This window comes from Protopterus annectens, chromosome 11.part0 (assembly GCF_019279795.1).
Source record: "Protopterus annectens isolate FY-2018-M chromosome 11.part0, PAN1.0, whole genome shotgun sequence".
Lineage (NCBI taxonomy): Eukaryota > Metazoa > Chordata > Ceratodontiformes > Protopteridae > Protopterus > Protopterus annectens.
The window spans coordinates 388,795,115-388,812,934 of NC_056745.1; the positions used below are offsets into that span (position 1 = coordinate 388,795,115).

The following is a 17,820-nucleotide window of genomic DNA, read 5'->3' on the forward strand; positions in this document are numbered from 1 at the left end:
CAGCACTGGCCTCAAATTAAAGATGCTAATGCAGAGTTTTTTGGTGAAATTTCAGGTTCATTGGGTGTGTGTTTCATCAAAACAGGTAAGTGGGATGTGTGTGTGTGTGTGTACATGTGCATGCATTAGAGGTTTTCTTACTGTTTGGTTACATGTGTGTGTGCGCGTGTGTGTGTGCATATATATATATATATATATATATATATATATATATATATATATATATATATATATATATATGGGTCTACCTGACAATACCGACAACGAAATCACCGACACCAGATAACCGACAGTTCACAAACACGAAACCTCACATGCCCGACACACCATAATACCAACAATCAACAAACAAAACAAATCCCCTGTCCAAAAAGCACACACACAACACAAGCACACCAAAATCCTTACAAACCCACACTAAACCTCACATACACAACTATCTACAACCTTAACCCAAACCCTAACCCTAAGGTCCATCACTATCGCACACTCACCTAACCCGCGCCCTAACCCTAACTCACTTAACCTGCCCCTAACCCAAAGACTATCACTACCGCACACTTACCTAACCTGCGCCCTAACCCTAACTCACTTAAACCACCCCTAACCCAAAGACTGTCACTATCGCACACTCACCTAACCCGCGCCCTAACCCTAACTCACTTAACCCGCCCCTAACCCAAAGACTATCACTACCGCACATTTAGCTAACCCGCTCCCTAACCCTAACTCACTTAACCCACCCCTATCCCTACAGACCGTCAATATCGCACACTTACCTTACTCGCACCCTAACGTCCGTCACTACCGCATACTTACACAGCCTTTTCCCATGTCGGTGTTCTCAGAGTCGGTATTTTCATCCATCGGTCTTCTCACTTGTCGATCTTCTGGCGTCGGTGTTCTCATTGTCGGCGTTCTAAGCTGTCGACGTTGTCAGGTAGACCCATACAGATACAGATATATATATATATATATATATATATATATATATATATATATATATATATTAATGATGGTATATCAATCAGGCATTTCCCCACAAGTAAATAAATACAAATCTTGTTTTACCAAAATGTGAGACTATGAAATATTGCATAAAATAACAGCTTTACGTTACAATCAGTATCAAACCTGGTAAAGTTCTGGCTTATTGTCGAGTATGATCATGTAAATACAAAGTAATGTATTTTACCAAATTCTCAAAACAGAATAATGATTTTTTTTGGGGGGGGGGCTATTATTACAATTTTATTATTTATAAATCTAACTCTAATGCAGGTAAACAATTTAGGGTACCATACAATTAATGTCCGATGTCAAAATGAATTCTAAGTAGTAGAATTATAGTTATGACTGCAATTCATTCTGTGGTTACACCCATGGGGTTTATATTTCTAAATGTACAACCAGATATTCTATAAACGGAACAGGAAAAATGGTTATCCGAGAATGTTGTACTCTCCAAGCCTCGCTTGTGGCATGTCCCTTTATCTCTACTCCCTAAACAGGTTTGGCTCACTTGTACACTGTAAAACAATTGTAACAGCTATGCTGCAGAAATATGCCCAAAGAAAATGTCTGATGTGTTCCAGATCAGTTACTCGACTACCTGGCAGCACACTTCTCAACCTGCAGATATTGAAAATAGGTGCAAAGGTCCTTGAAAAGTAGGTAAATCCAGTCAAAAATTCGGACATCTAAAAAGCATAAAATTGAATACCAAATAGCATGCAGCTCTTCCCACTTCCAGAAGGAATGTGAGATGTTACTCAGAAACACACGTAAAAACCCACGGTAATAAAAATGATGGAAAAATATAAGCACATTATCAAGCAGACAGTGCAAAATCTATAGACTTTAATGAACTATGTTGGAAAATTGTATCAAACAAAGTCATTAATTTTTGCTTCTGAAAAAAGGAGATGTAAGATGCGTATTCTCTTTCTTTAAATTATTGTTTCCACTAGTATTTTAGTCATGCAGTGTGGATTTCTGAGTAGTAGACAGCTAGACAGGGGGGGTTCAGAAAATTGTATGATGAGGTAAATCAAGCCTGAAAATAGGGATATACCTTCAAAAATATGAATGTCATCCTCAGGAGTTAACCACGCTTGAAAATAGCCACTTCAGATATGTCTATAACAGATATTATATTTGATTTTAAGATGTTTACTAGAAATCTCACGCTGAAATGTATGTTTAAACAAGTAACTAATAATTCTGGTTTTTCATTGAGGAAACCAAGTACGTACATACCCAAACCCATGCCTTTGGTTAATGCTTTTGAGCAAATGTGTCTAGCAGACATGTATAAAATTTATAATGATAGACATTGCAGTAATAGAAGTTATAATTTAACCAAGTGGACATTTCAAGCACTCTATGATTTAGAAAATGATGTCAACCTTGTGATTAGACCAGCAGATAAGGGTGGGGGGATTGTTTTACTTGATGTAGATGACTATGATAGTTTGATGTATGAAATGTTAAACAATGCTGATTTCTATGAGGCAATAACGATGGTTCAAATGCAAAAGATGGTTGAAATAATTAAAGAGCAATTGAAGAGTCTTACGCAAACAGGGTTATTACCCGATGATATTTTTAAATTTCTTAGAACATTTCACTATACTGTGCCCATTATACAAGGGTTACCCAAATTGCACAAGAATCTGGTTAGACCCCCTATGCGCCCTATAGTGGCAGGGAGAGGATGGTGCACAGAATGTATTTCAGTGTTTCTGGAAAATAAATTGAAGCCAGTAATACAGAGCTCTATATATGTTCTTAAGGACACTGAGCACTTTTTGCGCGGCTTATATGAGGGTACTAACTGTGGTATGTTGAATGAGGAATGTCTGCTTGTTACCTTAGATGTCGTTTCATTGTTTACGGTCATCCCTAATGGAGTAGGGCTTGATTTTTTGAAGGAACAACTGGTTAAAAGCTGCATTTATAATATAAGTGATGTTGAGTTGTTTATTAAGTTGATGTCTTTAGTGCTCTTGAATAATGTATTCTTATTCAAGGATAAAATTTACTGGCAGAAAAATGGTGTGGCGATGGGGAGTGCATGCTCGAACAGCTATGCTAATGCGGTCATGATGAAATGGGAAACAGATTCTCTGGTTGAAGGGCCTTTCAAGGATAAGATTTTATTTTATAGAAGGTTTTTAGATGACCTTTTTATTCTGTGGAAAGGTTCTATTTTAGAACTGATGGATTTTGTAGAGTTTATTAACAATACTACTTCATTTTTAAGATTTACTTTGAATTATTCAATGACTAGTATTAATTTTTTAGACGTAGTTGTTGAGAACGATAGTACTAATATTATATCTACCAGATTGTTCAGGAAGGACTGTCATGTTAACAGTCTTCTAGCAAGGGATAGTATGCATCTAGAGTACGTTTTTAGAAATGTAGCTCAGAATCAATTCTATAGAGCGTCAAGGTTAAGCTTAAAGAATAGTGAGTTTGAAGAACAGAAGTATAGAACAGTTAATGAACTCACAGAAAGAGGTTATGATCATAGGCTGATAGAGCATAGTGCTTTACAAGTTTCACAGTTGAGAGAATCTAGGGCCAAACCATATTTTTCAGAAAGACCTCTAACTAAGATTGAAAAGAAGGATGATAATATTAAGGTCTGTATCCCCTATTCAAGGGATGTAAGGAGATACACGGATATAATTAATCAGCATTGGGGTATTTTATTGACGGACCCACAGATGACTGAGGTTATAGGCCCTAGACCTCAGTTTACTTACAACAATAAGAAGAATCTGAAAAGGAGACTATGTTAAAGGAATTAAGTGTAGGTTTAATTCATTTGGTACTAAACCATGTGGTAAATGTCCACAATGTAAGTTTATTAATGAGGAGACATCATTTATACATCCTGATACTGGTAAAGTATATGAGGTTAGGGTACAGGCAGACTGTGAAACTATGCACGTGGTCTATCTAGCTATTTGCACCTTATGCAAATGTTTCTATGTTGGCAAGACAGATCGTGCTTTGAAGGATAGAATAAGGGAGCACAATTACCATATTGGTAAAGGTAGTTGCAATAATGCCTTAGCTAAGCATGTTTTAAGTAAAGGGGAACAGCACAAGTTTCTGTTTATGGCTCTATCCAGGACGTATGAGAATCCAAGGGTGGGTGATATTAGAGCTAGAACTTGAGAGACGGAGGCCAAGTGGATAGTGATGTTAAGAGCCAACCAAGGACATGGTCTAAATGACCATGTTCCAATGAAACCTGTGCTTAGGAAAAGAGCTTTATTTAAGTAATTTATGCTATATGTTTATTTGAAGTTTTTCTCTAATCATAGATAATAATATTTTTATATATATTCTTATATACACATATATATGGTAAAGTATTATTTATAAAAGATTTTTTATTATTTGTTTTAATATACATGCAACTATTTTTATAATAGAGTTTTATAATGGGCCTTTAAGAATTAATTAGAGTATGTCATGTGATCATTTTATAATGTATATAAGGTGTAGGTGTTTGAGATGTTTTGTACACCTGATGAAGCATTTGTGAAAGCACTAGTGTGAGTTACAATAAAGTAGTACTGCTCAGCTGAGACTTCCTTGCATCTTTTAAGCTTATTTGAGACTGGAGCCTATCCTCAGCAGTTTATTTATCATTCAACTAAAACTCTGTTATATTATTCTCATCATTTAATCTGTGTTGATACAGCATAAACATTAAAAAATTATTTAGTTTATCATTTTGTACACACTGAAATTTAAGTTTCACTTCCTGAATGCAGCCAAGATTTGATTACAAAGTTCAGCAGAGCAGGATTTCAGTTTTTAATAGTTTCCCAGTCTTTGAAAATGTGCCAACAAAATTAATCAAAAGGAATTCTGGAAACATCAAAAAATGACACTGTTCTCGGCCTTTTACCCTTCCTTTACACGTAAGTTCAAATTACTCCTTTGAAGTAGCAATAGTGGTCAGTTAATAAAGCAAAGCACGAACTTCTGTCATGTCACTAGTCATTTTCGCACATTAAGATCTCCAACTGCTGTTAAATAGCCTTTTAATATGACTATTTACAGGGGTAACAGAGTGGTCCACTGATACCCATTTCAGACACAACCCGTGACCACAGTCACTTTGGCATATTAAGATATATGGCTGATTTTAAATTAATTTTTAATATGACCATTTACAGGGGTAGCAGAGTGGGCCATAGGTATCAATTTCAAATTCAGCCTGGGACCACTCTCTGGTTAAGTGACTTGTTTGGAGACATATACAATACGCAAATGAAATGGAGCCTGAGGGAATCAAACCCTGTACAACAGGATGAAGCTCATTAACAGCTAAGAACATGCTGCGATGTCAGAAAAGCTAGTAATAAAACTTCTCACTCAGTCTATGCCCTTAATTGCTTCATACCATCAAGTCTGTAACCTCTTCATGGGTGGTGCTGTGCTACATCCAACTACATATGCTTGTAATTAGTTGCATCATCATCTTGCTCTAAAATTATACAAGTCATAATAAGCCTGTCTGTATGCCCTGCAGTTACATCTCATGAAAAATTAATGCTCTGCATGAGCTGCAGAAGAACAAAGTATCAGCAACTGATGTGACATCCAAAAATTCCAAGCTTAACTGGAGTGGAGACCCACTACTGTTTATATCCCATAATCCCATGTTTCCTAGTTTAACAAGCATATGCAGTTGCTAGAGAGCAATCCATATAGCGTACCCTCCACCACTGTACATACACCAATGTGAGCAAACTCTGTGCAAATAATGCATCCATATGTTGTTGATAGGACTCTGCTTTCATATGCAGACAACTCAGGTGTGCTTCTCCACTTTCCAAACTTACACTGTGCCTTCTCATAACTGGCTTTGAGCCCCATTAAAGTGTCATAACTGGCTATTTCCATATGTCATGACACACACAAAGAACTGGCGTTTTATCAGAAACATGCCTAATTTTTCAATGTAGTCAGCAGGGGTAAATAACAGTGCTTTATATCACCCTCCCCATCACTACAACCATGAGAAACATGGCAATGCCAGGGTTAGACATTTGCTACTTCAGTGTAATTTGCAGGTCTGATGAAATGACTATCAGTAAGCTCTTGCCTTGGCATATCTATCAGCCTTCTTTACTGCATTTAATGAAACAACTCACTTGTCTAGGAACTGTAAAGAAACTCTGAAGACCTGAATCAGCTGAAATAACACACAAGAAAGAATATATTCTTCCAAATATCTGCCAAAAATGTGAGCACATGCAGTTGTTACTGCAAATATCTTATTGATTGAGCAGGTATCATATTACCGGATTTTGATGCCACTGCTTTCATTTCGTTGATGTCTTCATATTCCCCCACTATGTCATCATTCTCATCATATATAGGATCATGTTCAGGCTCTGTCACAGGTAGCTCTTCATAGTCTCTTCCATCATTATCTTCCTGAAATTCATCTTCTGGGATATTTCTGGGAGGTAGTTGAGGGATATCAGGAGATGGAGCATTCCTTGGGGGAAGCTGAGGAATCGAAGGACAAGGCTCTTGTCTAGGAGGCAGTTTAGGAACACTGGTGGGGTCTTCAAGTCTTGGTGGGAGTGCAGGGGTATCATCAGAGAAATCAGGTCTTTCAGGGAGCTCTGGGGGCTCTTCATAATCATTGTCAGCAGAATCCTAATAAACAGTACACAAGAAAAAGAAGGAAATGAGGAGTGACCATACACAATGCCAGAATCAATTAATTCCAGCAGCCAGCAATGCAGAAATAGAAGCATGCACTAATACACTATTAATAGAACCATGCACTAATACACTATTAATAGAAGCATGCACTAATACACTATTAACAGAAGCATGCACTAATACACTATTAACAGAAGCATGCACTAATACACTATTAATAGAAGCATGCACTAATACACTATTAATGGAACCGTGCACTAATACACTATTAATGGAACCGTGCACTAATACACTATTAATAGAAGCATGCACTAATACACTATTAATAGAAGCATGCACTCATACACTATTTATAGAAGCATGCACTAATACACTATTAATAGAAACATGCACTAATACACTATTAATGGAACCATGCACTAATACACTATTAATAGAACCATGCACTAATACACTATTAATAGAACCATGCATTAATACACTATTAATAGAAGCATGCACTAATACACTATTAATAGAATCATGCACTAATACACTATTAACAGAAGCATGCACTAATACACTATTAATAGAAGCATGCACTAATACACTATTAATGGAACCATGCACTAATACACTATTAATAGAACTGTGCACTAATACACTATTAATAGAAGAATGCACTAATACACTATTAACAGAAACATGCGCTTACACTATTAATAGAACCATGCACTAATACACTATTAATAGAAACATGCACTAATACACTATTCAATCGCCATCACAGAGCTGGAAGAACCAGTACTTCAGAGATCCTTTCCTCCCTCATTTCCTGGCACACATTGCCTCTTATCTCTTTGTGCTGCCCAAGCTTTGGAGATGGCTGCCCTAATGAGAAGGAAATCACTTCTCATCAATTCTCACCCAAAACATTTCTTCTACATGTAGTCTGCAGTAAGAAGAAGACCTGCCTCACAGATACACACACCCACACCCTTACACATGCACGCATGAACACGCATTACTACTCTCTTTCACGCACACGCATATACACACATTATATATATATATATATATATATATATATATATATATATATATATATATATAAATATAAATATATAGCTACACACACACACACACACACACACACGCACGTACATATACCACACAAGTATCACGTCATGCACGTGCGCACACACAAGCACACAGCATATATCTATCTACATCTATACCTATATATATATATATATATATATATAGAGCGAGAGAGAGAGAGAGATACACCACACCAGTATCACACATCTATACTGTTCCTCATACACATGCACATACTGCACACACACACACTCGTGCATATGTGGAGATCCAAGCTGTATCACATTACAAAGGTGTGTGTGCACAACCACATAACCTTCATACAAACATCTGCTGTGGATATGTTTCTGAATAAGCACTGGAAAGCTCCACCTCCTACACTCTCACCCACCACAACATGGAATTTCATCTTATAGCATTAGACAGATGCCTGTCATCTTACAGAAGCACATGGAGTCTGACAGTCACTTAGATATCCATTTAGCCATGGTACCCTCTCTACCGGAAGTAAAGGAGATCAGCAGTTGCTTCCTGTTCTTGTATGTGACTATGTCAAGGTAAAGCACAACTCATGATAGAAATCCAGGGTATGAAGACCACATCACAGTCTGTACTGAGCTTCTAGATGACAAGGACCAACAGATAAATATATAAGATATTAGAAATCTCAGACTCCACATCATGAACGAAAATATATCTAGTCCCAGAGATAACCATCCCTCCTGGAAGACAATCTAATGGTCTGCATACATGACAGTATGATGCTGGGCATTCACCTGGTCAAAGTCATCTTCAAGACATGGATGATGCATTTGCTCAGCCAAACAACTTGTCAGTGGACAGCATTTCATGTCAAGCTTGAAGGATCATGGTGGAAGTGGCTTATTTACAGGAAGCCTTAAATAAAATCTCTTCAAAACCTAAATGACCAGCCTAATCTGGGCAAGAGTTCTGTCTTTCATTGTATTCTTGACAACAGAAACATCTGAAATACTGGCATGTAGCTTCCCTGCAGTGGAATTTGGAAAGGTTGTACTCAACCTCTAATGGAAGAATATTAAACCTTTTGACAAAATCATTATATCCTCACAGTTCAAACAAATGTTCATATTTTTTGAATCGAGTCACTACAGACATGTAAATAGTAAACTGTTCAGCACAAGGCCTTCATTACAGCAGTAGTATGTACTAAATTGCATGTCATGCACTGTATGTTGTAAGCCATAATAACACATTAAATATTACATTTTGTAATGGTCTTTAAACAATTTACAGTACCTCAGTAATCACTCAAGCTATACACATAATGGCAGCAGCATTTCATTCATCCAAATGTAAGTTTTCATATGAGGCTAAGCACTTCTGTTTGTGTTGCTTGACTGTAGAGATGTTTATGACAATATAATTACATAGCATATGAAAGTACAGTTGAGTAAGAACTGTATTATGACAGTTAGAAAACTGTCAAACCAGGGAACAGTATTATGACTAATGCCTGTTTCTAGCAGATGATGCAGTAATACAGACTAGGTCAACAGATCAAATGCTTTATGTCTATGAAAATTCTGCCTTTGACATATCCATTGTGCACACTGAGAAGGATTTTGTCTGTTAGGCTCTACAATGCTGTCATAGTGCTGTTACCTGAGCAAAAGCCATGTTGATTTTCTGTAAGGATATGGCATGGGTTGAAATATTGTGACAGTTGGTTGCTTAGGATTTTTTTCTATACGTTTTTCTCGGGTTCCAAAAATGGAGATTGGAAGGTAGCATGAGACTTTGGAAGGGTTTGGTTGTTTTGGTAGTAGATTTATTAAAGTATTCTTCATATGTTATGCATTTTTTGAGTAAAGTAGAGATTGTATATATGATTAAGGATTGTAATGAAGAATTCCCTGCATTAAAAAATGAACCATGCATACAGGCCATCAGTGCCAGGGTGGCTGATGGTGTGAATATGTCCAAGGATTGGCTCAATGTCTTTGGAGGTTATAAAGCAAGAATAATTAAGGCCTAGAGATGCCTGAGACACTGCATACACATACAAGAATTGACAGTCCAGAAATAAGAGGGATGCCGTTAACTTAGTCTAGTAAATGGTATTACTGGACAGCCTCCCTTGAAGAATAAAGCCCTCTGAGACCTCAATGGAGGATTTCATAGCTGTATAACTACATCTGTATTTCCCAAGCCATTAGTTGAAGGAGATCATCTTTTCATATTGACAGAGGTCCTAGAGTTCGAACTAGTATTGCCCCAGGGCAGTCAACAGTAAATAGATCTGAAATCAAGCTAGTCTTTGTCATCCTGCATTTCCAACAATAAACCACATCCTTTTTGTGTGATAATTAGCTAATGAGCAAGTGATACTTGGGGGAGGGAAACAGAATACTGTTAATTACCAATCCACTAAAAAGAAAACTACTGCCCACTCCTCCATTTTCTAACAGAGGGAAGCTCAAATATAAACAGTGAGCAAAAAGGTCAACCCCCTAGAATGCCCCATCAATATAGGATTTCCAGGGCCCTTTCATAATACAGCCATTGCTCCAGCATGTGGCTAAAATGGTGGATCAGAGCAACCATTGGAACATTCAATTAAAATGGAATATATACTGTCACTAGGATGATGTGACAGCTAGCAGTCATCACCAAATGTACATTGTTTAGACACATTCAGAACAGCAGTATCAGACAGTTCCACCCATTTCTGTTTCAGAAAACAAACTATGACCAGACTCCCTGACCTACCTCTAAACCTCTTATCACAAGAATTCTGGACAAAACTAACAATAATAGAGGGAAAAGGGACCAAAGTCGGGAGGGCAAATTTTAAATATTACTTGTATAAACTTAAAAAGCTGACAGAATAGCAGGTTTTGCATTAGCATGCATATTCTGAAGAATATGAAATCTGAAACTCAAATTTATGTCATTATTTAGTGCCTTCAATCCTCAATAATTTGCAAAAAAATATACATTTTATGAGGAAAGGACCTGGAATATGAAGCACAAATCTGGACATTCAGAAAAACTCTGGACAGTTGAGAGGTATTCTCCCTGAACTCATCAAGAAAGGATTGGTCTTGGATGATGATGAAAAGGGAGAACATATGAAATAAGGAGAGATTGGGATTTTCATTTCAGATCCTTAAGGAGAATAACAATAGCTATACAGAATATTATATTCATAAAGTAGCAGAAAGTATTCTAAGAAATAAGCCAACATGGGAATAGACAGAGGAGATTCTGCCAATAGGGATACCTGCAATTAGCTGTAAACAGAAAATGTGAGAGGGGATTGGAATTTCCTGGAGAAAACTAGTAAAGGAACCAAGGTATTGGGAGTAAATAATGGCAGAAGGTAAGGTAATAGAATGGGAAGAGGCCAAGAATACATTTGGACTGCAGGTTACAGACTGCCTTCCCTATCAAGGATTGATATCAGAGTATAGGCAAAGAGACAGCGATAAGGGGATCCTAAGTGAAAAACCAGCACTAGTAGAGTTTTTAGTTAAATCTAGAAAAGAAGCTGTTGTTAAAAAGGGATAATTAGTAGGGCATATAAAATCTGCACAATAACTATAGGAAATAGAGGAGGTTAGAAAAGATTGGGAAGAAAGACTGGATAAGCAATTCACAAAGAAAGAATGGGAGAATTATATATATGGCTCCCAAATATGTAACAAAGTCTAGAAGATTCAAGATTTTTGCTTGGAAGTGTTTGCACAGGTATTTGTATACCCAAAGCACACAACAAAGAAATTTTCCTCAGGCAGATTGCAAATGCTGGTTATGTAATGGGGAAGAAAGAGGTAATTGGGAACATATTTTTGAGGAATATAATGCATTGACACACTTTAAAAATCCCCTGCAGATTAATGTGCAAGAAGTACTGACTGAGCAAATTGGTGTAACTAAGAAATTGTTTTTTTGAGCTGTGATACAGGAACTGAATTGCCTAGGCACAGTAAGGCCTTGCCGAGTTTAACTCTGATGGCAATTACTAGAAAATAGAAATCAAAGTATGAACAAACTGTATTAAACGTAGTGAATATAGTAACAGAAATAAAAGAACTGTAAGTGGGATCTTTAGAAAAGGGTAGGAGCAAATTATATAGAAAAAGATGGAAACTGTGAGAACAATATATGCAGAATAATGTTTTAGAGGAGGAATGTGGTTTAATGGAAGGCAGGAAATGAATGCGCTATGTGATGGTTGATTGGTAATGACTGTACAGAAGCTCATATGTGATGTATAATGCTTGCAACTGAAAATATGTCAATATGGATTGTTTTCATTTATATAAATGTATGACTGACTAGGTCATAAGTGATAATTCAATAAAGATGTTTTTCGTTTAAAAAAAGAAAGGATTGCACTTAAAGGGTGACATCAGACCTTAAAGGATTAGCAGTTCCCTTGGATTATGACTGGCAATAGGCAGAAATATTTTCTATTGAATTATTGTTTATTTATTTTATTTTATTTTACATTTGTTGACCGGGATAGTCATATTTACACTAAAGCAGACACAAAGTAAGCTCCACAATCACCCAAAGTTATATCTAAAGTCAGGTATGATAGTGGAAATGGAGAAAAGAAAACTGTTTCCTCATCTCAAGGTACCAGGATCAGGTACATGCATTAAGTAATGACAACAGAAGTCTGAAACTAAGAGGAAAGTCAAGAAGTAATGATGAAATCTGATAGAACTGCTACAAGATGATTTACTAAGGGACTTGTCATTGAAAGTGGGTGACAGCCAGCATGAACACCACACATGCAACAAGCTACAAATATGTGTCATTCAACAGGATCCACAAAGATGAAAACACCACCAGGGCTGACAAAACATCAACAAATCTGAAAACATTTCAAAATCCATGATTGCAAAACCACCATTAACAACAAGACCAACACTTGATAAAACCCAGACCAATTATTTTTTAAGATGCAACATCAATGCAAATTATTTCAGAAATTGGTTGTGCCCCCACCCCTATACCCACTCCCCTTACTTATATATATTAAATACACGGACATACTATCATGGAGAAGTTGCTAACTCTACAAAACAATCATTTCCTGCATGCATATTTCTTACTGAAAGTAGTTTACTGCTCTTTCTTTAGCAATATATTCAGCAACAGAAGTAATCACCATAAAAATTGCTGACACTGATGTTAAAGAAACAGGTATTACTAAAAGTAAAGGATCCCATGAGCTACAAGAGGCCCTGTAAGATCTGCCACAAAGATGAAACTTAAAAGACATGATGCCTTCATTTCATGGCTCCTCTCCACTGGATGGGACGCACAATGTTGTATAATATTCAGAATCACATCTATGACACAAAACTAGACTTCTCAAGCACTTGGAATACATGAGAACAGAAGCCCAATCACTTGTTCCTAATCACTAAAAGTTGTACATCTCCCTTCTGTAAGACGGGCTGAATATGTGTTTGCAGCTCTTCTGATGCCATCCTATCTCTTACAGGAAGATAAGCTGGGGTTGATCCAAGCAACCCAATAAACAGCCTCCCTGTGAGTTAACAACGCACTTCTCTCATATAATTGTTCTTCCTGTTCTGCCAAGTACAGGGACCTCTCATCCCACCCGAGTAGCCCAAACTGTGTGGTCATACCAACTGCTAGGCCAACTGAGAAGAAGTCCTCTTGGGGGAAGTTGCTAGACAGCCATTTAAAGATTTCTTTTCTCTGTATGGTTAAGACAAAAAGACTGAAAGATTAATAGCAGGATCAGGGCAAGACAGTGTCACACAGCATATGTTAGCCTGTATCTGAAACAACCTCACCTTGTTTTTAGCTAAGTGGGACTTTAGCTTTTTCCTAAGCACTGATATGTTATTGAGTGCATTTAGTTAATTTGGCATTTTATTCCATGAGGACAGGGCAAATATGCGGAACGCTCCTCCTATGTATACTAAAGTAAAGTTCGATCTTACCAACTAGGTACTGTCATGTCCTCTTAGGTCATAGTTTGTGTTACCCATTTTTATAGGAGTACAGTGCTCTTCATTTAGCAATCTGAATGTTTAATAGGGTCTATATCACTTCTTCGAAATCTCAGTTTAGCAAATCCCTCTTCATTGAACCCAATTGAGTGAAAGCTCACTTCAACGTGCAATCATTTCAGTGAACTTTCACACAGGGAGAGAAACTAGTCGGCCATCATTGAAAATATGCCCTTTCCCCACTGTAATGCAATCTCAGAATTGGTATATTTAGTTAGAGGGGTGGGGGAACAGCCCCCCATATTGAAGGTGTGTGGGGACCACAGCCCCCAACTTAGCTGCGTTTAAGACTTTGTAGTTTTTTTTTTTTGTTTGTTTTTTATGGTTGGTAGCTGACTGACCAGTTTCTTTCCCTGTGTGAATGCTTGCTGAAACAATTGTTCGTTGAAGTGAGCTGTCACTCAACTGGATTTGATGACTAGGGATTCACTAAACTGAAATTTCGATGAAGTGATACAGACCTGTTTTGTCTTGAGTAGAAAGGTGGTTCTGACTATGTTTAATAACCACGTTTTTATCTACAATTAAACAGTGATCAGTGGTCTCAGATAACTGAATATAGTTGGACATTTTATTTTAACTGACTGTAGTAAAGTGGTATTGCCCGTAAACAGAAAGCATAAGAAAGGTAATGTGTACTCTTGTCTGGGTAATATGGCATTTACTGCAACAGCCTTTACTGATTCAGGTGAGGAAGTGAGTTACACTGTTACAGTTGTTTAGTTGGTTAAAAAAGTCTGACCAGAGCTTAATATGTTAAATGAAGAAATATTTGGTCCAATTTTATACTGCTGTACTTTTACTGTGTGACATATGGTAAAGAAATATCCTACAGTCTTTAATGGCATGTAAGGAGGTGAAGCAGCTGTTTTCTTTAAAGTACCAAATAATATGACAGTAGATTTGTGTGGGTTATTAGGTTGTTTTTGACAAGCCATTTCCAAGCGAAGGCAAAGTCATTTAATAATTCATAATTAAATGCTGTGTTGTTTTGTACATTCGTGTAATCACAGTAATATCATCAGAGTACAGAATAAGAAAATGTATGACCAATAACAAGCAAGAGTGTAAATGAGAAGTGAGAAAAGTAGTGGGCCAAGCTAAATTTGGAGTACACTTTTGTAATTGTGCCAGCACTGGTGTGATTGTTTGAACTCAACACCATGACAGTTCTGTTAGTAGATGGTTACTAAACTATGAAACTACATCTTTAGAAAATCAACAGTTAGCTATTTTCTGCAATATATAACAACAAGATATAATGTAGCAAAGTCATATTTGAGGTCCAAAAATACCATACCCGTACACATATCCTTACCCCTGTTTCTCTTAGGCTTTTCCTAACTATGCTGTTATTTAGTGAGTGATTCTTAATGATCTGCCTAAAAACACACATTTTATGAGGACTAGACCAAAACTTTGAGGCAAAAATATGGACATTATGTGAAAATCTGGACATCTGATAATGTGATGTGATGGGTAGAAATAGCTGACAAATGCACCTTAACTATGGAATAAATAAAGCCCGTGTCACATGAATGCAGGAAATAAATCAGGAAAACCTGTAGGATGACACACTGGGGTGCCATTCCAACCAAATGGAAAACTTATTCCACTTGCCAGAGCATGATTTGTTAGAGTGCCCCCTCTAACAAATCCTGGGTAGTTAACTACTCATCGAATGAAATATTAACATTATGGTGTATATAGTGTATACAGATTTTTGAATATATATATCAAACATAGTTTCTTGTACTTCTGTATTCAAGCGCTTTGTACACTGTGCTATGCATGCACAGTCCTGTGTAACCCTATGCAACTCCTCTTGCTCAGTTTAAGTTGTCTCTCTGCAATACGTTAATATTTTAATCAAGTATTCTCTGTAACTTTCAATAGCATGGTCTTGTACAACTGAGGTATGAATTATTACTTATTGTACGGTCTTGCAAAATTTAGTGTTGTACTATTAATTGCTGTGTGAGCCCAGGTCATGGCTGAAAAGAATCAGAACCAGCCCACCTACCTGTTCAACAAATATAAAATAAAATACATATTTGCCAGGTGGAAAGCTTCTCGACAGCTGCAATCATGTCTGGTACCTTTGTAGAAGATTTTGTAGGATCAGAAGAAATGAATAAGAAGTCAGGCCCTGATGCAAAGCAGGCTTTCACTTCATCATAGGCCAATCCCTTTGGCCAACACTAGGATAGCTTCCTCTGTCACCATGTACCTGACAGCTAGAAACCTCTTTTGGTTCACTACTGGGTAATAGAATTGGTCTTGTGCTTTCTTCCCTCAACTTTATATGTCCTTTGATATTTCAGATGGTGAAATGAACATGTGGTTTTGCTGCATCCTTGTTCATCAACTCCAGCATTACTGGACCACATACGTTTCTAAGGCTGTCAGTTCTATACCCACTCCAGGAACTTGAATTAGGTTTTCCATTAGTGGCACTGCAGTGCAGCATAAAGGGAGCGCTGTACTCCTGTGTGTGGCATCCTCTGGATGAAAAGTTAAACTGAGGTCCCATCTGTCGAGATGGTGGTAACTCACATGGATGTAAAAGATCCCAAAGCACTTACTGAAAAAAGTAGGTGCTGTTTCATCTACATATAGATTATTTACTCAATATTCAACATTTACATATTTTTGCAAGCCCATATCCATTCTATTTACATCATTAGTATTACAAAATATTTTTATACATACTTCTTTCTTTTCCATTTCCTTGATTTTCATCTATTCTCCCCATTGCTTTTTCCACAACCATTTTCTTATTTTTGCAAACATATCTTTGTTCCTTCTGTTTTTTTTTATACAATAGTCCTTCACACCTTCTTTTTCACAATACCTGGATTGTAACAAATCATATTTTATTCCATTTGTCTATTTCTTCCATCCTTCCTTTTTCATATTTATAATGCAATATCATTCCCCTGTTCATTTCAAGAAATCTTCCCATCTATATACATTTTTAAACTTTTAGCGAAAGACATTCATTTTATGATAATTTTATGATAATTTTATAATTTCTTCTGCCTTGCAATCATACCAATTTCTTCTGTTGTTTAGTATTTCATATTTTGCCTCACAGGTAACTTGTTTAACAAATCTCCACAAAAAAATTCCAGCATCATGGAAATCTTCAAACCTTTCTTTCACTGCTTTACTGAATTTCTAATATCGTCTGATAAACCACTCCATGGATGTGCAAGAAAAAATATTGCAATTATTTTCATGCCACTTATTCATTTTCTCACTACATTCATGAGTTTTTAATTTCCAGAATTTTACTTTATTTACATATTCAGCTCCATAATCTCTTTTTCATCTGTTCTTTTCCCTTTTACTCATTTCCATGTCTCTTCATATGCCTCACATAACAATCTTCCTGCCATTTCATTCTCCATGTTTTTTTTTTTACATTATTACTAACCCCAAAACAGGTGCAATGACCTAAAAAATAGGATTTTTCAGACCGAACCCCCCTTTATTTTCTTTTTTTATTGTATATTATTCTTCTGTTAACAGGATTCATGCCTCAAACCCCATACTTCTAGCAATTTCTTGTCCATTTTTCCTGGAGACATATACACTCCCCCAATATTCCCAGCAAGCTTCCCCAAAATGCGTGTATTTAACATATTCACCATTTTATTATATGAGAAATTAAAACTTTTCCAACATGCAAGTATTTTTTTATTTCTTTCAGTTTCACATTCCACTGATTCAGTATACTTTCATACTGGCCAGACTTAAACCCTAATATGTTAATTTCCTTCCTAGTATAATAAATTCCATTCACCTTCTTTATTTCATCACCCCTCATACTTTTTCCTTTACTCAGTCTAAAATCCTCCTTTTTAATAACTGTTCAGTTCTTATAACACTTTTGTTCATTTATCCTCTTTTTTTTTGCTACAATAACCAAATCATCTATGTAAGACAGACATCTCAATTTCTTTTCCCATCTTCTAACATGCTTCAC

The 17,820-nt window shown here is 36.6% G+C and overlaps 1 protein-coding gene across 1 annotated transcript in view; it reads right to left on the minus strand.

Annotated features, from left to right (window-relative positions):
* Positions 1-17,820, minus strand: part of LOC122815409 (src substrate cortactin-like) — a 706,001-nt gene that overhangs the window by 68,069 nt on the left and 620,112 nt on the right. The window contains exon 14 of the mRNA XM_044087879.1: positions 6,336-6,699. Within this exon, the coding sequence (XP_043943814.1) occupies positions 6,336-6,699 (364 nt within the window). The remainder of the gene's footprint in view (positions 1-6,335; positions 6,700-17,820) is intronic.